The 22286-nt window shown below is 40.4% G+C and overlaps 1 protein-coding gene across 1 annotated transcript in view; it reads left to right on the top strand.

Moving 5' to 3' along the window:
* Positions 1-8649: 8649 nt before the first annotated feature.
* Positions 8650-22286, top strand: part of LOC105296293 (putative spermatogenesis-associated protein 31D3) — a 37835-nt gene continuing 24198 nt past the window's right edge. The window contains exons 1-4 of the mRNA XM_023534239.1: positions 8650-8787; positions 13462-13508; positions 14044-14112; positions 14375-18405. Of these exons, the coding sequence (XP_023390007.1) occupies positions 8650-8787; positions 13462-13508; positions 14044-14112; positions 14375-18405 (4285 nt within the window). The remainder of the gene's footprint in view (positions 8788-13461; positions 13509-14043; positions 14113-14374; positions 18406-22286) is intronic.

The raw sequence follows: 22286 nt of genomic DNA, 5'->3' as shown, positions 1-22286 counted from the left end.
TTGTCTTATTATATTTGTCACAATGGAATTGCCACATATTTTCATTTCATATAGTGGGTCTGCATTTACCAAAATAGAATTTGTGGGTTGACAAAGTTGTCAGAGCTGTCACAACTACACTTCATCACCTTTATGCCTCTTGTTGGTTAAAATACTGTGTTAGTTATAGGTGTCAAAATGCTCAGTAAGTTTTTGTTCCTTTTGACTTTCTGCAGTCATTTACTACCATGATTTAGGGTGAAGTTAGTCTAGGGTAGGTATTTGTAGCAATAAAGCTTTGCCAGTTCCTTACCTGTTTATTCCTGCTCTCACATTGAGTACTGAAACACAATAACTCTATATCATAATGATTGTTCTCCCATGATGAGCTGGTCCTATACAGGATATGACAGAGTCTGTGCAAAAATTACTTACAGGCAGAATTTTAGACAGCTATGATCTTAAAAGATTTCCCAAACACATTTCCAAGAAACCCAGTGTTTCTGGCTATAACATTTGTACCTTTGAACTCTGCAGTGTTGGTACATTCATAGTAAGTGACATAATGTGAAATCTGTCTTTTGCATGAAAAGTGAAATAAATATACTATACTAATTCCAGAGTCTCGGAGTTTCTCTCACACACACACACACACACACACACACACACACACACACACACACACAATGTGCAAACATACACAACTGAATGTTATGGCACTTACATTCTATGCTTTTCCCTTGTACCTGAAACCAAGTCACTAAGAACTGCCCATATTCCAGACTAAGAGAAAATAAGGAAGTGTGTTATTAAAGAGGTAAAGGTAGAGATACGTTAGATGTAGTCTTATTCCTCAGGACCTCACCAGTCAGCCAATGATACTTCTGTGACCAGATAGGTATACTGGGAGATATTTGCCAATAACAAATGATAAATATTCTCAGCCTACTTCTTTAAGGTATTTGTTACCTTTTTTGCTTCTTCAAAGAGAATGGCAACCAACCCTAGACTTTCCAATATGCCTGTTTTCGCCCAGCACCTGACTTCATTACCCTCTTCGCGTACATATTGTGATTAGAGGCTTGACCATATTTGAACTCCAGACTAGCAGTTTTAAAAGGTAACTCCCAGATGTGCAAGAGCTGGCAAAATCTTTTTAATTAGTGAAAAGAATAATATCCACAGGTCAGCCAACCAGCAAAGACTCATCTTCTGATCTTTTATCTGTCTTCACTCTATGAAATGGATGAGACTGATCCATGGGCACATAAGGAAAGCCAAAGAGTCCTGAAATATATGCTCTGATAAATCTAATAGACTTCTTTCTATTCCAACAGAAATAAACTTAACTAAGGAAATGAAAGATTTATATATATACAGAAAACTATAAAACATTGATGAAAGAAATTAACATTAAAACAAATGGAAAAACATTTTATATTTGTGAATTGGAAGACAATATTATTAAAATGCCCATACTACCCAAAGAAATCTACAGAATCAATTCAATCCCTATCAAAATCCCAAAGATATTTTTTACAGAATATAAATCATATCTCCTCACACTATCCACAACCACCTTCCCAAAGTTAGACATCAGCATCGATTTACACAGATCTTTATTCCAAGTAGACTAGGCTTTTGCCAGTTGACAATCTTTTATCTCACTTGTCTCTTGAAAGGTAATTTCTATATCTGTTGTACACAATAAAATTCTTTTATCCGAGAAAATTTCTAAACATTATTTAACAAAAAAGAAATGCACAGATAAAAATACATAAAATATTCGATTGTCTAAATGTTTACAAAATTAATTGGGAAAATATTTAAGACAAGCAGAAGTGAAAAATACTTTTACTAGGTTAATATCCAATATATAATGAATTAATAGAAATAAGAAATGCATAGAAGATAAATGCACCAAATATTAAAAAAATACATTTCACGTAAAAAATTTCAACTGATTGGAAAAAATATGGAAAATATTCAATGAAAAAATGCAACTTAAATACTGATATATTATTTTAACCTATAAATTAGTAACTATTAAAAATTATAATAATACCAGTGTATGGTAAAAATGCATTTCTTTATAATGATTTAAAAAATGTTAAAACACTGTAGAATAGCATTTTGGCAACATGTTAAGAGAATTAAAATTGTAATCTCAATTTTCAATTGATCTATTCATATAAATTTAGAGAGTTAAAATTATCTGAGTGGGGAATTATTTAAATTATGGTACATATATTTTATGGAATCTATATATCCTAGCAGTTTTTAAGAACAGAAAAATGCAAATTAGTGAATTATAATATAATTATGTGTAATACATAAGACAATAGTAAGTGCATGAAAATGTTATCAAAGATGATAACACTGTCATTTTTCTTTTCACATTTTGGAAATGTTTTATTTTGAGCACACATTTATTTTGCACAAAAATAAACTTTATTTTAAAAATATGTTCTACCCATCTTTCAAGTCACACCTTAACTCTTGTTCTCCTATGAATTTTTATCAGACCAATGTAATATTTTTCTCCCTCCCTTCCAAAGCACGTATAGCAATTCTCATGGAATTCTGAGCATACTACTTTGTTTGCAGTCACCTATGAGGATAGAAAAGGAGAAAGTCAAGTATATTTTTTAATAGGATTTTTTTAAAAACATAGTTTAATGTCAAATATATAGCAGGTGATCAGTTAGTATTTGTTATAACATCGGTCTAACTCATTTTAGTACATTTTCTGCCCCAAACAAGCAGGGATATTTTTCCTCATACAATTAACAGGATTTTTTTCTTAAAACTGAAATTCTAAGGAGAAAGATTTTAACTATTTTTGCATCATTAATATAATAAAAGAAAAGCTAAAAAATGGGGCAGGGGACCCCCATTTGATTCTTTTTAAAAGAAAAAACAAATTAGTTGCTAATAGAACTTGGACACCCAAATCTCTCACTCATCTTCTTTGTCCCTTCCCTACTGGAATCGCCCAGTCCCCGTGATTGACCACTGACAGAGTTTCCTACTGGGCAAGAAGCACTCTCTGATGCCATACCAAATACCTGTCAGATCCCCACCTAGGACTGGACTTCTTTTACCAGAGCCACTGAATTAATCATCCACTGTCAAGGTACTGCTACCTGTCTGAGTTTGGAATCATAAATAGGGTCTATCTATGATGTTTCTATTATGACATTTACACTCAAAGATATAAGTGCTAACCCTAAGTTATGTATGAGCTAACCAAACCTTTTTGGGTATTGTAGTTGAGTTATCTGACCATGCCCACTGTGGGTCAGTTATGGAGCTAATTTCTCTACTCCGGGCAGTTTTCTTTCCTTTGCCAGAAACCGATGCCACTAGGTCCCTATGTATTACATGGTAAAGGCTGTCCTATTGCTGACATATCCTCTGCAGAGAAACAAATGGCAATATAATGTTATCTCTTCACCTGATGCAGTATCAAGACTATAAACTCTGTGACTATTGTTTTTTTCCTAAATAAATATTAATATACTTTTTTTGAAAGGAAATTTTGTCTAGTACTGAATATTCACTATACCTGAGCAAACAGAGGTAAAGTTATGAAGACTCAAGTCTCCCTGTTTAAATTTATCTCATTTATCAATGAAATCTGCAGCATGTGATGTAAGGCCTGAAATCAAGTCTCAGTATTATGTGTTGCTTTGACATTTGGTAAAATTAAGAGGGCTCAGAATGGTCCAACTGCAAAGTCCCCACCCAACCCTGCCCCCTAACCAAACAGTTCTCCTTATCAAAGGGACTAGCACTATTCCTGCTTATCCCTGAGTAGCCGGACTCAGTTTCCTGCCAAACTACAGAATTATTCAACCAAGCCAACCATATCCTCCCATGGAAACTAAAGAGCACCTAACTCTTTTGCTACTACAAAGACTGTTCATGCTGTTCCCAAGTCCAACCTTGTGTGACCCTGCATGGCATACAGCGTCCTCCTCCCCTACGCCGTGAGTATGTATGACTAAGAAACTGCTGTTGAACTCATCTGTCTAGTGTTAAGTGTCATGTGTTTGGCCATATTTATAACCCTAAGAAGGGACTGTCTTCCTACTAACAAGGCGAATAGGAGTAATTAAAACATATCAACAAAGGGGCTTCTTGAAGATGTTTGGCATGCTCAAATATATGAATTTTTTTTTTTTCCTTCAGGCTAGAGTTCTTGGGAGAATATAGTTTCTTCTTATAAAATCATCACAATTAGATTAGGCCGAGTTATTGGCTCTGGATCAATATCTGTGTATTCAATGTCACTCTCTTTCTGTTTCTCTCTCAAGAACACCAAACATACTGAGCAATGTCCAGAACTGCAGACCTCTGTTTTCTTCTCCTGAAGCCTTCAAACCGTACACACTGAATATATTGTCATTATTGTGATCAGCATATTATGATCAGGTCAAGGATTTCTGCCAGGGTAGTATCCGAGGATGCAAATCTTGTGCTTCCTACTGGGCAAGAAGCACTCTCTGAAGCCATACCAAATACCTGTCAGATCCCCACCTAGGACTGGACTTCTTTTACCAGAGCCACTGAATTAATCATCCACTGTCAAGGTACTGCTACCTGTCTGAGTTTGGAATCATAAATAGGGTCTATCTATGATGTTTCTATTATGACGTTTACACTCAAAGATATAAGTGCTAACCCTAAGTTATGTATGAGCTAACCAAACCTTTTTGGGTATTGTAGTTGAGTTATCTGACCATGCCCACTGTGGGTCAGTTATGGAGCTAATTTCTCTACTCCGGGCAGTTTTCTTTCCTTTGCCAGAAACCGATGCCACTAGGTCCCTATGTATTACATGGTAAAGGCTGTCCTATTGCTGACATATCCTCTGCAGAGAAACAAATGGCAATATAATGTTATCTCTTCACCTGATGCAGTATCAAGACTATAAACTCTGTGACTATTGTCTTTTTCCTAAATAAATATTAATATAATATACTTTTTTTGAAAGGAAATTTTGTCTAGTACTGAATATTCACTATACTTGAGCAAACAGAGGTAAAGTTATGAAGACTCAAGTCTCCCTGTTTAAATTTATCTCATTTATCAATGAAATCTGCAGCATGTGATGTAAGGCCTGAAATCAAGTCTCAGTATTATGTGTTGCTTTGACATTTGGTAAAATTAAGAGGGCTCAGAATGGTCCAACTGCAAAGTCCCCACCCAACTCTGCCCCCTAACCAAACAGTTCTCCTTATCAAAGGGACTAGCACTATTCCTGCTTATCCCTGAGTAGCTGGACTCAGTTTCCTGCCAAACTACAGAATTATTCAACCAAGCCAACCATATCCTCCCATGGAAACTAAAGAGCACCTAACTCTTTTGCTACTACAAAGACTGTTCATGCTGTTCCCAAGTCCAACCTTGTGTGACTCTGCATGGCATACAGCGTCCTCCTCCCCTAGGCCGTGAGTATGTATGACTAAGAAACTGCTGTTGAACTCATGTGTCTAGTGTTAAGTGTCATGTGTTTGGCCATATTTATAACCCTAAGAAGGGACTGTCTTCCTACTAACAAGGCGAATAGGAGTAATTAAAACATATCAACAAAGGGGCTTCTTGAAGATGTTTGGCATGCTCAAATATATGAATTTTTTTTTTTTCCTTCAGACTAGAGTTCTTGGGAGAATATAGTTTCTTCTTATAAAATCATCACAATTAGATTAGGCCGAGTTATTAGCTCTGGATCAATATCTGTGTATTCAATGTCACTCTCTTTCTGTTTCTCTCTCAAGAACACCAAACATACTGAGCAATGTCCAGAACTGCAGACCTCTGTTTTCTTCTCCTGAAGCCTTCAAAACGTACACACTGAATATATTGTCATTATTGTGATCAGCATATTATGATCAGGTCAAGGATTTCTGCCAGGGTAGTATCAGAGGATGCAAATCTTTTAGGACACTGATGGAAGAAAGTTGTTTCTCACAGGTGTTTTCCAAAGTTCATAAGCCAGAATTAAAATACCTTCAAATGATAGCTTCAATGGGCATTCCTTATTTTCTATCTGTTTCTTTATGTCCCTGTGTTTTTGCTATTATCCTTAAGGAAACAAGAGAATGAATTAAAGGGTGGTGTGGCAGAATGCAAGTTGTCTCCAACAACCAGTCTTCAGCTATCATCTTGATTATGGTATATAGAAATATATCATATAGCATCCCAATTTAAAGACTAAATTTCCCAGTTTCTCTTGCTCTTACATGTGGTTAAGTACCAGACAAAGATATGTAAACGAAAATGTTGTGTGGGGCTTCCAAGAAGTCTACCTAAAAATAAAAAGCACCATGCATTTTTTCCCCTCCATTTTCCTACCTTCCTCCTGGCTAGAATATAGCATGACGACTGGAGATTTTGAACCATAAGACAAAAATGCCAAATAAGACAGAGTATCAAAAGGAAAGAAAAGGAATCCAGAATCCTAAAGACTATCAAGTCACTATACCAGCCCTTAACTGCCTATCTCCAGACTGTCTTATATAAAAAGGAAAAATAAATTTCTATCTTGTTTAAGCTACCCATTATATGCAGCTGAACTTCATCTTAACTGATACAGATGGTATACCTAGAACTGCTTTTCCACTAGTTTATTCCATATCGCCATGCTGAATATTAAATTACAAAATTCTTTACACGGGTTATTGAGGAAAAACTCCCAACTAAAAATGTTGTGCAACAGCAGCAGAGGCCAGAAACTGAACCTGTGAATCTTGCTAGCATGAACATGGGCAACCCTTGGTGGACCACTGAGTAGACAAAGCTGGTGGCCTCAACAGTACCAATGGCATGTTCTGGGCCCACCTGCTATTTTGAAGAAGCCCAACATTTGCTGGGGCAAAGTGGCAGAACAGATGGCAGAAGCAGTAGCACTGAGGGCCGTGTTATCAAGACTGGTTGAAACTCAGGCTCCCCACATATACAGGCAGGGCAGCCAGCTGCTTCCAAGGTAGGAAAAGAACAGGTACCTGGAACTTATTCACTATCCATTTAATAAAGAAGTCACTTAAATAGTGTATGTGCTTCCCAATATCAAACCATGGCTCCGAGAGGAGCAACATTTAGACAGTGAAAGCCATGACAAACAAAACATCATGCTATTAATTTCTAAACAAATTAACTGATTTGAAATTATTAAAATGGATGAATGATTTATGTCACTCGGTAAGCAGTTGTATGGTTTATGCAAACACATATTTCACTTAGAAAATAAAGGAATTTTAAAGGCATTTTTATTTAAACATTAATTTATATCACCATATCAGTTGTTACATTTTTTTAATATCACTCCTGATTATTGTCAATAGAAGCAAGTCCTATTAGGTTAGAATTTTGTAAGATGACCTGCTTTCCTACTTTTCCCACACTAGACACCAAATTCTTGACTGTAACTGCCACTCAGGACCTACCCAGTGATGATTTACCTGTCTGTAAAAATAGCTGAGGGATATTTTACTTTGGGACTTCATATTTTTAAAAAGAAGACCCTTGTGATGAAATGACATCATTAAATACCAACAATGAAACAGAGTGAAAAAAGATTAAGATGTATCAACAAACAAACTACAAGGCACTGTGATCTGATATTAACTTGCAACCCACATTTACTAGGAAACTGGTAAAATTGTTAGCTTGATGTTGGTAAGGAAATGTGCCTTTTTGAGTCTGTCTTCCATCTTGATTTCACCATAATGATTCACTGATCCTCTCCTTTCCTGTTTCAAACTCTTAACAATTAATTTTGGAGGTTGTTCAACTACTTGTATCAAGGACTTTAATAACAACTGCAGAGAGTTCTGTCTCTTTTCAATTGCTCTTCTGTCAGACTTAGTTAAATATAAGATCTTTATAGATGGTATTTTTTACAATCTTTCCTTCTCTCCATTATAATCTGCATAGTTGTTATCCCCTGTTACTAAGAGCAGTGGTTTTCAAATACCAATCTTTTGAGCCATTGATCAGAATCACTTAGAGGATTTTTTAAATATTCAGATTTCTGGAAAGTCCTCCCATAAAATATTCTAGATGGAGCAAATATTATAGGTGGAGCCCTAGAAACTATAGTTTAGCAAGATCTTCGGCCCTAAAATCAAAAATACAGACAAGGTTTGAGAGACTGATATTTAGAAAAAGGCTGCTTTTGCTAACTGTGAGGCTGAAGCACTGCTCGGACTTTTGGCCTCTCCTACCCAAGTTTTTTGGGATCTTCCCCTTACTACAATTACTGGGTGGGGAATGGGAAAGGGTTTGAAACCTCACTCTGAACTTGGATAAACAGATATATTTTCCAGATTCAAACATGGTATGAACTCAATGTGGAAAAGTTCAATCCCTAAAAGGCAGAAATATTTATTATGTTTCTTTCTCAGAAGCATCATCTCATACCTACTGTGGTTGCAATTACTTCCGGTTTTACTGTATATTTCACATTCATTGTCAGATAACTAACAAATAACTCTGGAAGAAGACAGTGAAGAATTATTAGGAAAACTGTAGAATAATCCAATTAAAACATAAACTATCGTGCCCCAGCATTGATGAGGGCAACAATCATTAGACAGAAGCAAAATGAGGAGTTTTGAATTCCAACCATATTTGAGCATGTATCAATCTGAGGTCAGAGGAGGCATGGGTCAGGAATCCAACAAGTACTACGAATTGGGACTTGTAAGACAGAAGTCTGAGGTCAGCAGAGAGCAAGAAAGGGTTAAGTCCATGGTTTTAGGCAAGGCTGAAGAAATCAACAGAATTTTGAAGGTCAAGGCAGTACAGAATCCAACAGCTCAGAGAATTTGAAGCAGTAGCATCCATGAGTAGAAACAGAGGAACTCTGAGCCTAAGGCAGTGAATGATTTTTCTCTGCTCATGTTGTTTTCTACCTCCTGTTGGATACACGTGGCCCTGAGACCACAGGTGTGTAATAACTGACAGAAGATGATTAGAGGCCAGAAGGAACACTATGTACCTGATTGAAGTACAGACAGAAGTGTGACAATAACTGGGAGCTCTTAAACACTAAACATACCCAGCAGGCAATTCATTCCTCCTTGTTTATTAATCTCCCCCTTGGACCTCACAATGTACAAAGGCTGCTCCCTGCCTGCTATATGTTTACAGTACATAAAAGACCTGGGAAAATCTTTCACCTCCTCTCTCTGGCAGCTGATTCCTCATTAGCTTTCATAAAGGCCATTTCAGTAGGTCAAACTCTGTTCTGTTGTAGAAATTAAAATAGTCTAACCAAGGAACATGTGGACATAAAGGAAGTAGAGCATGGTAAAGGAATATATCTTTCCTAGCTAGACCTCCATTCTGCAGCAATAGAGGAATTTATTGAACTAGTATGGACCTTAAGAAGAACCCCTCTGCTTTATCCAAGTAATTCTGAGAGGCATAGAACCAAAGTACACTGAAAGGCTTTACTTATTTCTGTATAAATAGTCAAACTCAAATCTCTATCCTCTAACCCTACCACTCCAAGTAAAGACCGATAAATAGCACATGAACCAGTGAAAATAAAATGAGGAGCTAGAGAATTTGTGCCAGTTCCAAGAGTATAACTAGCCTTGCCTACATACTCAGACATGGGAAGTGATTTCACAAGCAGAAATGTGTAGTTCACATGTGGGAAAAGAAAAATTTTACTGGGAAATAACAGCTGAAAGTGCTCAACACTTAGCCCACTACTTGCTGAAAATGTTGTCCTATAGAGTATCTCAGAATGATAATCATTGGTGATAGTCAGCAAATTTATCCCTAGTTATAACCCTTTGTTTATAAATACTCTTTGTTGAAATGACAAGTGTGATTTCCGTCTCCTGACCAGACCATGACTAATATGGTATAGGTGGTATTTAAGCCATGAGGCTACATGGTGTCACCAAAAGAGTAAGTACAGATAGAGAAGCCAACGGTTCCAAGGAGTGAACTTTGCAGCATCGAACTAATTTAGAAGTTTCAGGAAATGAGAAGAAAACCGCAAAAAGAGACAGGAAAAATTTAGTAACTAGTGAGGTAGAAGGAAAATTAGATGATGTGATACTCTGGAAGGCAAGTAAAAATAGTCTTTCAAGGAAGAGAAGGTGATCAATGTAGGAAAAGTGGAGGTCCTCAGTAACCTGTCAGTAGCAGGGAAGAACACTTGATTAGTATGTTTAAAAGATTATGTGAATGTCAGATAAGGTCGAATTTGGGGGGAAATGCATAAAATTAGAAAAATAGAGTACTTTATAATTATAAAATGCACACTTTATAATGAAAGAATAACAGTTACTAATATATGTACTATATATGAGAAGAAAACAGTAAAAAGATCAGTAATTGCCCAGAGGTAGGAGAGAGGATGGGATGAATAGCCATAAAACAGAATTTGGGGGGCAGTGAACCTACTCTGATATTATTTTGGTGGACGCATGTCATCATGCATTTGTCCAAACCCATAGAATGGAAGAGTGAACCCTAATGTAAACATTATAATGATGTGTCCATGCAAGTTCAAGGATTCTAGAAATGTCCTAGTCTGGTGTTGGATGTTGATAGTTTGGAAGGCTGTGTGTGTCTGAGTGTTTGTGTGTTGTGGGGACTTGGGGTGTATGGGAATTGTGTACTCCCCGCTAAATTTTTCTGTGAAACTAAAATGCTTTAAAAAATAAAGTGTAAAGAATAAAGTGTAAAAAATAAAGAAAGAATAAGAGGAAGAGGAGGAGGAGGAGGAAGGGGAAGAAAAAAGGGAAGACAACCTCATAAGACCAACTCTGAAGTTTACTCTGACCCCTCTGTCCTCTCTGTCCTGTCAAAAGAACTGCTCCTTTTTCTGTGTTTGCATCGTGTTCTATTCCTACTTTTTTACAATTCCTATCACTTTATTAAGTTGTATGCGGGTCTCCTAGGAAAAGATTATATTTACAGGGCCCATAAGAATAATCAGTTGAGGCTGCTCAAGACTAAATGTACCCTAAGGCTTTGACACTCCTAGGTCTCACCAGAGGACTAACGGAATCACTAGCTTAGCAAAATGCAACCTATCTCAACCTTTGGGGAGTGTCGTGGATTGGATGCGTTTCCCCCAAAATTCATATGTTGAAACCCTAACCCCAATATGATGTTGTTAAGAGATGGAACCTTCGAGAAGTGCTTAGACCATGAGGATGGTGTCCTCATGAATAGGATTTGTCCCTCTAGAAAAGAGACCACAGAAAGCTCCCTCACCCTCTTTTTTTTTTTTTTAACCACATTGAGGTGGTAGGTAAAAGACAGCTGTCTATGAACCAGAAAGTGGGCCCTGCCAGACAGCGAATCTGCTGGTGCCTTGATCTTGGACTTTTCAGCCACTAGAACTGTATGAAATAAATGTTTGTTGTTTTAGCACCCCAGTCTCTGGTATTTTTATGATAGCAGCCTGAACTAAGACAGAGATTTGTACAGCTGTTAGGAAATTGATATAGACAGCAGGGGATGTCCGTATTTTAGAGAGAGTAAGAAGCGGGGTCAAAATAAAAAAATGAAAGATTAAAATTAAAAGACAAAATACTTCATTTTGAAATAACTGGTTTGTCAAGTGTGTGCATGCGTGTGTGCGTGTATGTCCCCTGAAAGTCTTTATGCAGTTTGTTTTACTAACTTCAGAGAAATAAGTGCTGCAGACTAACCCCCCAAATCATTTGAAGGTTTAATTATTTACATTTGTTTATACTGATTTCAGTTTTGTGAATGTTGAATAATGAATTATTCATTTTAATTGTCAGCTCCTCTGATTGAAGAGAGTAAAGGCTAACTGAAACTAAAACTTGCTATTCAACATTCAGAAATCTAAGTATAAAAGAACTTTAAGTTCTATATCTGGGTTTGCATAAGGCAAAACATTCTATAGGAAAGATGGATTTGGGACATATATAATCCTGTGTATAAATGTCTGGTACATCAAAAATTCCAGGCAGCATTTCAGATTTTCAAGGTAGTGGACATGGTGAGCCCCAAGTCAGGGTCTTCACACTGTAATGAGAGACCCAGGTAATATCTGGGTTCCAGATGGAACAAGCAGAATATTTCATTAAGGTAAATATATGATGTGATGAAAGGTTAATTGGAAAATAGGGCAGAGGAACCTAGAGGCCCAAGAGGTGTGGAGGGATCTGCAAGGCTGGTGGGGGATGGGGCTGTGGGCACACCCTCTTCAAGGTGTGTCCTCCCCCACCCTCAGTAACCCTTTGTGACTCATCAGTGCTCTGTGATGCAGGCCTGGCAATAAAGCCTGGAGTCTCCACTCTCAGAGCTCAGTTGCCTCAGGCAGCATTGCAATTCAGATAATGGAATTCAGACACTGGGATATTTTCTCATTTCTGAATGGCCAAACTGACCCTTCTATGAGCTTCAGCTCAGCATTTTTAAATATTGACCCCAACCTCACTTACCTATGTGGGTTATGGTTGCTCCTTCTGTTCCTGTGCTACCTGGTGGGGATTCCAGCTTTATCAACCTTTTGGGAAACCAAAAACATAGAAAAGGTAAGGAGCCCTGAGCAAGACCCAGCAGAGATTCTTTATTATTGTTTCCATTTCTAGTCTCACTTTTTAAATTAAGTGTATTGGGGTGACATTGGTTAATAAAATTATATAGGTTTCAAGTTGTACAATTCAATAATACATCATATGTATATTGCATTATGTGTTCACCACCCAAAGTTAAATTTCCTTTTGACACTATACATTTGACCCCCTTTACCCTTATCTACCCCACTCCCACTTCCATCTGGTAACCAGTAAACTGTAGTCTGTGTCTATGAGTTTTTGTTTGTCTGCTGAGTTTGGTTGGCTCAGAGTAATCCCTGAGATAGGAAGTCTGAGTAGAGGATAGAAACTCATCCTTCTAGAATAGTCTGGGCAAGGCTAGGGGTTCAGCTGGGACTCTTCCCACAGAAGCTCACAGACCATCTGGATTTGGTGGAGGGTTCCAGGATAAAAGCCCAAACAGTGATGTCCTCGCCCTGCATTGGGTTATTTAGAGTTTGATCTCTACAGGACAACAGAGTTCCCCAGCACTTCATCATGAGTCATAGTCCCAATTCAGGCCTCACTCAACCAAGCCTTCCTTTCTGTTGGGCTGATCAGGAGAGCAGTGCTGAGCCTCTGAGCAGAGGCTGGAGCCTGAGCTCTGTCCCAGGTTACGGGATTCTATCTGAGGGAGCAGAGATGCAACTCTTGTTCTCAGACTCCATGGCTTCCTAGAGCAGATGGCTGACTGAGAATAGCAAATGTGGACCTCATAGACAAAAGACTCCTTTGAGTCTTCTAAAGAAGGAAAAATTTAAAATACTTGAAACCTATAAAAATTGATAAAAGAACACAAAGTTCTAGTAAAATAGGGTCATGTTGTTCTTGAATCATGAATGGCTGGGTTTCCTAGGGAGAGAAGTGAGAGAAGTGATTCTCTTCTTTTTCTCAGTGTCAAGGAAGAGCCAAGAGAAGAAGGAAAGGTGGGACGCGGAAAGGTAAGGTTTTGCCTATTCTACCAAGAGTGACCCTTCCTCTCCTTTCCATGAAGTCCCAGGTCTATGATCTCTGACATTAGTGGCTAGATACAGTCCCTCTCCTAAAACAGCGCTCAGAGAGGCTCATGGGAAGGCAGTCAGAACCTGAGACACTTCTAAGGTTTCCTGCTGTGCCGTCCCTGGGCATGAGGAGTGATGGAACTGGGCAATGGGTATTGCCTAACAGATGAGAGTCAGAACTTCTGTTCTTGACTTTGTGAAAGTTCTTTGATTCCTGGGTGATCAGATTCCTCTCTGATGTAACCACTGACCCCTCTGCTTCACAGAGTGGTTTTGAGCATCCAATGAGATCATGTATGTGAAGGTACTTTATAAATGAAGTAACACATATGGGAACCTTGTTAATATTATCATTGACCATTTGACCTCTACTGACTGAGGGCTTTCAGAGTCTAATATCCCAATGGTCTCTCATAAAGGGACACCTGTGTAACACCTATGCTACTACCTCCATTACATATCACTCACTCTCCTGATTTCCCAGGTCGGAGATATTACCAGAGAGAAAAAGAGGAGAAAGAGAGGCTGATTTCTATCCTGAAAAGGTAACTAGTCTTTCCACCCCCCTTTCCTGATCCCTCTTTAGCATGCTCTATGCAATTCCAGGGACTCACTGAAGCCTGCGATAGTCATGGGCTGGGGAGTAGCCATAGGAACAGGGATGTGAATGAAGGCCTTGGAGTGAGTGCTATAGAGTGTATTGTGAAGTCATCAACGTGGAACAATGTGAAGGGGCAGCAGGTGCTGGGAGGCCCCACCCCGTCAGGCTAGTAGGTCCTCCTCTCCTTGTTCTGGTCCTGGTTGCAGCTTTGTACCTTCTGTCTCTTGCAGCCCCCTGGGCCAGCATCATGATACCATCCGCTTTCGTCACCTATTATGTCCAGACCTGTCTTGTGAGATCTGTAATGATATAACTGCTGAGGTCAATTGGCTGCTGTCCTCAGATGCCCCTGAAGATGCTACTCGCTCTGTGTCCCCTTTGGCTTCCACAGATTCTGTGACTGAGTCATCATTCACTTGGCCCCCTGCATTCTCAGCAGTACCTCCAAGAGACCTAATATCAGCTCCTCTGTCTGAGCCTTTCCCACTGCCTCCCCCAATTCTCTCCCTCAACCCATTAACCCCCTTAGCTGACTTTCTTTCACTTTCACCACCGGGTCACTCTCTGCCACCAGAGCCTTTTCCTCCTTTGGAATCTGAACTCCCAGCGGACCATTCCCAACCTCAACCTTTTGCCTTTCCCCCTCTCCCACTACATGCCACTCAGAGAGTAGATACTCTTCTCCAACCAGAAGCCACTTTGACTCTGAATACCATCTTTCTTGACCCCACCCTTTCCCGAGATATCAGCCCCTTACCAGATTTGTCCCAGACGATGAATCCCACTGATTCATCTGCTTGTCATCACGTACCACCAATACTGTCTACTTCACCAACACCAGAGTGCATGACAACTGTGCCTCAATCTCAATCAATTTCCAAGCCTGTTCCAGAGAACTCATCTCCAGATAGTCCTGGTGCTTTGTCCGATTATATCCCAGCAATCGCAGGCATTGACCATTCAAGCCTGTCAAATTCAGACTTTTCCTTGTGGCAAGCTCATGCCAAAGACTCGTTCCCTCCCACCTTGGCACAATGTGATTTCAATCAAGAGTTTCTTGCCCTCCATTCTTCAGAGCCCTCTTTTGGGGGCGAACCTGCAGCCAACCTTGTAGAACGTGGTCACCTTTTCTTTCTCAGCCCTAACGTCCTGACACTCCTAGAGAGACAAGTCCAAAAGAGGAGTGTATTCCTGATGTGGAAGGAAAAGGAAAAGAAAAATGGTTCTTTTCCAAAACAGCTTAGGCCAGACTCCCACCTAAATTCTTCAGGAAAAATGTTGGATTCAACTGCTGATAACCATGACTCAGTAGTCACCCTTCCTTTCTGGAGCAGCAAAGGCAAACCAATGGAACCGCATGGCCAGCAGCAGGCTTCATATCCGCAGACCAGGGAGGACCATTTAGAGCAAAATCATATCCAGCTTTTCTGGGGTCTCCCATCTTTGCACAGCGAGTCCTTGCCCTCTGCTGTCCATGTCTTGTGTGACTATTCCTCGATCTTTATTTTCAATAGAATATCAAATGTCTCCATAGCCCAAGAATTCCCAGTACTTTTTCATCCCTTATCTCCATCCTTGCCTGAAGTCCAGCCTCAACCCTTGCCTCAAACCCTGCCCCAATCCCAGCCCCAATCCGAGCCCCTACCTCTCACTCAGATCCAACCCCAGGCCCACCTTCAATCCCCACTCCCAATGCTACCATCTGGTTCTTTACCCCAGCTGAGAATCTGTGGAGTATATTTCCACAAACCCCAGAATGAATCGGAAAATCTCACCTCATCTGAAATTCAAAACTTGGAATGGAATGTGTTGCAGAAGCAACAAGAAAGTTTGTGGGGTTTGCCCTCTGTGGTCCAAAGATCTTATGAAGACTTTTATTCTTCAGCACCCAACCTTCCTTACCACCGGCCTACCCAGGCCCATGTTTCAATCTCCATCCTTCCTGGAGATTTTCCCCTCGACGATGAGCTTCGCAAAAAACTAGAGCATCACCTTCGAAAGAGGCTCATCCAACACCGATGGGGCCTACCCCGCAGGATCCATGAGTCTCTGTCACTGATGAGGCCTCTAGCAGATTCCTGTTCAGAGGAAACTGAACGGAAGAGCGATGATGGACGCTCATGTAGCTCCGTGTATAACGATCAGAGTAGCACTGATCTAACAGCTGGATTGAGTCAACCTGAAAGCTTCTATGAGGGGGGCTCAGAAATATTTCAGCTAAAGGAGGATGAGGGGAAGGATAAGAGACACAACCCAGAGAATGACCTAATGTTGAGTGACTCAGAGAGCTCTTCAGTTAAGGATCTGGAGTCTGAGAACTATCTAGACAGTCACATGATAAATCTGTCAGGAGAAAATTCAATGGTGTCAGGGCCGAGTCAAGGTCAGAGACAACCAGAAAATGTCCTGAAAGTACATTTGAGCAAGAAGTTTGAGGAAATCTATGAGGGTCGGCTCCCCGGGACTGTGCATAATTCATGGCATGCTATCAAGCAGACATTGACTCCTCGTGTCCAATCTCACACTGAAATGAAACAGAGAAGTTCGCAACCATTAGTCGGTGGAGACCACTCCCCGAATACCTCCCAGGAGCTTTCCTTTGTTGGGTCCAGTACACGGCAGATGCTGGAAGCCCATATTAGAATGTTTCATATGAGGATGCTGTGGGGCCTTCCCTCCAAGGTTCTTGAATCCATTGAGATTTTTAAATCAAAAGATACCTTATCCCAGTCCTCATTCCATTCCAAACTTTTCTCATCAACCAACCTGATTTCTGAGGTGGACTCCAAATCTGGGGGCTTCGCGCCTCTTAGAGGAAGCTCTAAATCTCTCCATGGAGACAAAGTGGGAATAGCAAATTCAGCCCCTATCCTAGATCGTCCTCTCCCTGAAACCTTGCATAAGAGCAAGGAAAGACAGGAGGCCCTGAGATATCCACCCTCTGATATCCACCATGGGCTTACAGAGAATGTTCAGAGAATTACTGATGCCAGACAGACTTTTCTGTCTGTCACACACAGTGTCATAGGCAAAGCAAATCAGAAAGAGCCTCTTCTAGTCAACAGATGGCTCCCAAACCCGCCCACAGGGCCAGCTGGGGCCAAACATGAGCCAAAGGTTAAAAGTGTGAGTTCCAGTGATAAAGAAGAAATGCAATGGGGCAAAAAGATGGAGAACAAATCAGAACCTGCTCCTATGCCATACGTCTCCAGGGAGATATTCAGGGCTGAGACCATCGATGATCTTCAATCAAATACTTTTGACATCTTGACAAGCAGCGAGCTGGGAATCTCCCAAAGGATAAATGTGAATGACAGTAAAGGAGAAACTATTGTTACCACTGAAAGCCCCCCAGCAAATATATCAGTTCTCCAAGATTCTAAATCAACAGACCTTAAGAAACAAATCCTCGGTGAGTTAAAGTCTACACTGAAGAACGGGGTACATAGCCAGACCCAAGGCCAAGCCAGTGACATGTCCCTTGCCTCAGACAGCTCGACCTACAAGACCTCCCTGACTCATGCTCAGGGTGTCTCCAGTGTGGACATGGAAGCTTCCCAGGTGCTACATGTCCATTTGGAGGACAGAGGAGTCAGTATGGAGCATCAGCAGAAGCCTTTGGTCCCTAAGCATGACTTAAGGTGGTGCCAGGATAATTTCCCACCAGCAGAAAAGCAAGTGAGCCCTCCAGGCCCCAAATCAGAAGAACTTGGTGGAGGAGATGCAGGGCTGGGGTCATCCCAACCTAGAAGGAAGAGTATTCCTACTCAGGACATGACATTATCCCAGACCCTATCACAGAGGGGACAGTCTCCTGAAAGCCTTTTCAGAAAACAAATTAAGGGCTTTTTTCAATGGCTTCATCCTAGGATAAAATGCAAAATGCAAGAAAATTCCCAGGAAAAGGGTAGCCCTATATCATCTGCGCAGAGCAGAGGCCCAGATAAAAGTAGAGTTGCCTTTACTGCGACAAGCAAAGCTCAGAAAGTCACAACAGACACTAGGAAGTTCATAGAGGCAAAACTGGGACATCGCCATACAATAGATGTCACCTGCCCTCAAGAACCCCTTCCCTCCCCAGGGAAGTTCAGAAAAACTCAGCAGAACATGGAAGTGTGGGCCCAAGCAGGGCCTGTCCAGGGGCATCCTTTCAACTGCAGGGCTCCCTCTTGCAAAGTGCCAAATACCAACTCCCGCCAACAAGAAGCAGCCTTTGCTGACCAGAGCTCTTCTACAGGTATTAGACAAATCAGAGACAAGGGTAGGCACCCCCAGAAAGTTGTGGCATTTAAGGAGCAGCTATTATGTCAGAAGCACCCCCAGTCTGGGCCCTGCAAGGAGACTGTGTTCCATCCATGCCCCACCTGCAGGCCTCGAGCTGGCCAGGAGCCTCTGTCTGAAGGCACCGTGTTCAGAGGTCAATCTCTACTAATTAGACACAAAATACCCCAAAATTTCCAGGGAAGATATCTTCCCACCAGCAAATAATTCCTAACTTGTGGAGAATACTGATTCTTCCCCTAATAAATGTTTCTCTAATAGTGCTGTCTTTTCTGTGTACTGTGTTGAGAGCATAGTACTTGGAAACTTGGTCTTGTGCTTAGGGAGAAGAAAGAGTTAGTTCAGCTCTTACTGATTGCTTCTTTTGGCTTCTAAAAGGTGACCAGTCCCCTAGAGCTCCTGTTGAGAAATAGATATCATGTGCCTCCCAAAGCTCATTTCTTCCCTGATGAAGTTTGAGAAGATGGGCTCTGTCTTCTGCTTCTTAGCTTAGCCTTAATGAACATATATGGCAGCCCACACCTTCTCCCTCATGGAATGCTTACATCCTTTAGGGCAATAGGGCAGACAGGACTTCTACATCTGAAGAGGGTTAAGGACAGGTATATTTTTCAGAAAATATCAGTGAAGACACAGTGGCTTACTCATTATTTAGAAGTCAGTGATCAGAGGATCCCACAGGTGGGCGAACCCTCAATGGGAGTATTTGGGGGGATATTGCTACAGTGGATACTGGGCTGGTTGAAGAAAGGTCTAGGAATAGTATAGATGCTGCTTAAAAATCTATCTCATGGGTCATGTTAATGTGTTGGGGAAGCACATGTTAAACTTGACACTGCAGTTTCCCTATTGGAAAGTCACCTTGGAGAAGTGGTTCCCATCTCTGGGTATTTCTCTTCAGAATGACAGATGGGTAATATTTCTTTTGTTGAGCAAAAGCGTAACTTGGTTGTCAGTGATAGGGATGTTGACCAGGCAACCACCTACCTCTCAGAGTAAAGTTGAAATTAAAGAAAAGATGCCTTAAAGTGAATGGGAAAGTAAGAAGAAATGAAGAAGAGAAAGGAGGACTTTGCTGGTGGAACAAAATTATATGCCTCATCATTCCTGCCCTGTGCTCCTGTCTTGCTCCCAGCTTCCTCAATCTGATCCAAACTCCTCCTGCTTGTGGCTGATGAGAGCACTGCACAGCTTACTGATACCTTATCCCAAAAAGGCTTAGGGCTGTTCTTTGAGTAGTAAAACAATATTTGCAGAGATGTCATCAGGCGTGGCATCACTGTCTTTGGGGAAGGTGCCTTCCTTCCATCCATGCTTGATGGAAATTGACATCTCCCCTGCGGTGTGTACAGTTCACCTATCAGGATGTGGGTGACACCTCTGATATTTATGGCTTTGGTGGAGTTATAATAAATCTCCCCCAGAACACCTGCAGTTCATGAACCAGGTAAGTTCCAGAATTACAGCTATTTGCGGGTTCACTATGGACCTCCATGGAAAGCTTTTTAGTGTGTGAAGATTGCATACATACCCGCCCTTACAAAAGGAGTCTGAAGGAAAGGCAACTCCACTTGTGCAGACTGGGACTCAAAAAAATATATTGGATGTCCTAGAGAGCACTAGAGGTAGTTTTTCTAGTTGTCGACATGTGAATTCTGCAAAGACAAAAACAAAACATGTCTACTTCAGCCCTCTCACTACACACTTGTATCATCTTGTTCAGAGTTATGTCATTGACTCTATGATATCTGAAGCTTGGGGTTACAGAAAAAAAAAAAGCCAATTTTGTGGAGGCCCTGGGAGGGACAAAAGGTGGGATGGGGCCCAGGGCAGGGATCTTGAAGAGATGAGAAGGCAGGGCAGGGCTCTAACATCCATGTGGATTGAGCAGCCAATAACCCAGCCTCCCATTTCCTAAGTCATCTTATTTTAGGGTCTGTCAATACCATTCCAGGGTAGTTATGACCACACTGTAGAGCTTATTACTAGGAACGCTTCTGCCATCTGGAACATTCCACCATTTCACTTCATCCCCCTATCTTTCCAGCTTATAGGTAGGTCCCTTGTTAGTTTTTCAGTTCCAGATCATTTTTCCACTAACCCCTTATCAATCCACCACAGTCCTGTCTTCCTCTCTCTCTAAGGTATACTTGATGGTCTATAGGGTAACCAACATTTAGAAAGCCACATGACAAATGGGCTCCTTCCAGTCTCTTTTAATCCTTCCCACTTGGAAAAATGTCAACTGTTGTGTTTTTCCAGAAATTCCTTCCTCAAAGTAACTGATCACTATTGGATTAAATTTCACAATGGAGTCTACTGGTGCCTGGATAAATTCAGCCCCAGGACTACCTGGAAATCATTCATTCATTCCATAAGTAATTATCCCATGCTTACTGACATATGTGGAGGTAGGCCACAGTTTCCTTAGTCCATTCTCTCTCCAATGCTACTTAAACCTATTTCAAATTTCCTTCACTTTCCTCAAACTGGGGCCCTCTCCACTTGCTAAACAGGTGTGCTGGACCTCTGTTCACAGAGGAACTAGAAGCCATGAGATGGGAAGTTTTCATCAAAACTCTTCAAAAAAACACTTTAACATTCTTCTTTTCCTTTTTCCTTCCTGTTTTATGGAAAGAGGTTTCCTTCCTAACCTCAAAGGTTAGGAAATCGCCTTATTGAGAAATAGTCACACTCTAGTCTTGAGGGACTGATGTGCTCTTGCACCCTTGCCAGGTGTTTTTTTGCCCCTTCCCTCTCCTTATGAGACACTCAATGTCTTTTTTTTCAAGCTTGTTATTACAGAAATGTTTAAACATATACAAGAGTAGACTGTTCTATCTTGTACATCTTCCCATGTATCCTCTGCCAACTTTCACAATTATCATTTGGCATGTGTGATATATCACATTTTTTACACTACAATAAGGTGGAAAAGCCCATTGAAACATCTAGCCTCAGACAATGTTATGTGCCCATGTTAAAGCTTTAATTCTGTTATTTATCACCTGTGGAACATACTTATATACTACAGATGTAAACAGCACTGGTGACAAAAAAAAAAAAAATGTATTGAGCTTTATAGTCTTTGGCAGTCAGTTGTGCTCTACCATTTAGTTGACCCCAAGAAGTCATTTGAGTGAATTTTTCCCTCAACTTCATATAAGAAGTAATCATACAGAGCAATCCAGTGCACAAGATTGCTATTGCTCAATCACACAGTAGCTATACTAACATGCAAACAGTAGAGAAGTAGAAAACTATACATGTTGATAAAGACAGCATCATCATACGTTTTCAAATATTTTTCGTGTCACATTAAAATGAGCTATTTTGTTTTGAATTAAACACAGTAGATTAAACACTCTTATCTCCTCTGCTTCCCAAAACGCCATGAAAAGTAAAAGATTAGATGAAAAGACGCTCAACATTATTAGCCACCAGGGAAATGCAAATCAAAACCACTATGAGATAGCACTACACACACAAAAATGGCTAGAATCAAGAAGTCAGATAAGTGTTACTGAAGATGTGGAGAAAGTGGAATCCTCATATACTGCTGGTGGGAATGAAAAATGGTGCAGCCACTTGGAGAAACAGTCTGACATGTCCTTAAAATGTTCAACATAGAGTTACCATACAACCCAGCAATTCCACTTCTAAGTGTACACTCAAGAGAAATGAAAACATATGTCCACACATAACTTATAAACAAATGTTCATACCAGCATTATTTATAGTAGTCAAAAGGTGGAAATAACACAAACGTCCATCAGTTGAAGAATGAGTAAGTAAATGACATATGGTACATCCACACACTGTAATATGCTTTGGCAA

Source organism: Pteropus vampyrus, unplaced genomic scaffold (assembly GCF_000151845.1).
Source record: "Pteropus vampyrus isolate Shadow unplaced genomic scaffold, Pvam_2.0 Scaffold123, whole genome shotgun sequence".
In the NCBI taxonomy this organism is placed as follows: domain Eukaryota; kingdom Metazoa; phylum Chordata; class Mammalia; order Chiroptera; family Pteropodidae; genus Pteropus; species Pteropus vampyrus.
This window is presented reverse-complemented; position numbering and strand designations above follow the sequence as displayed.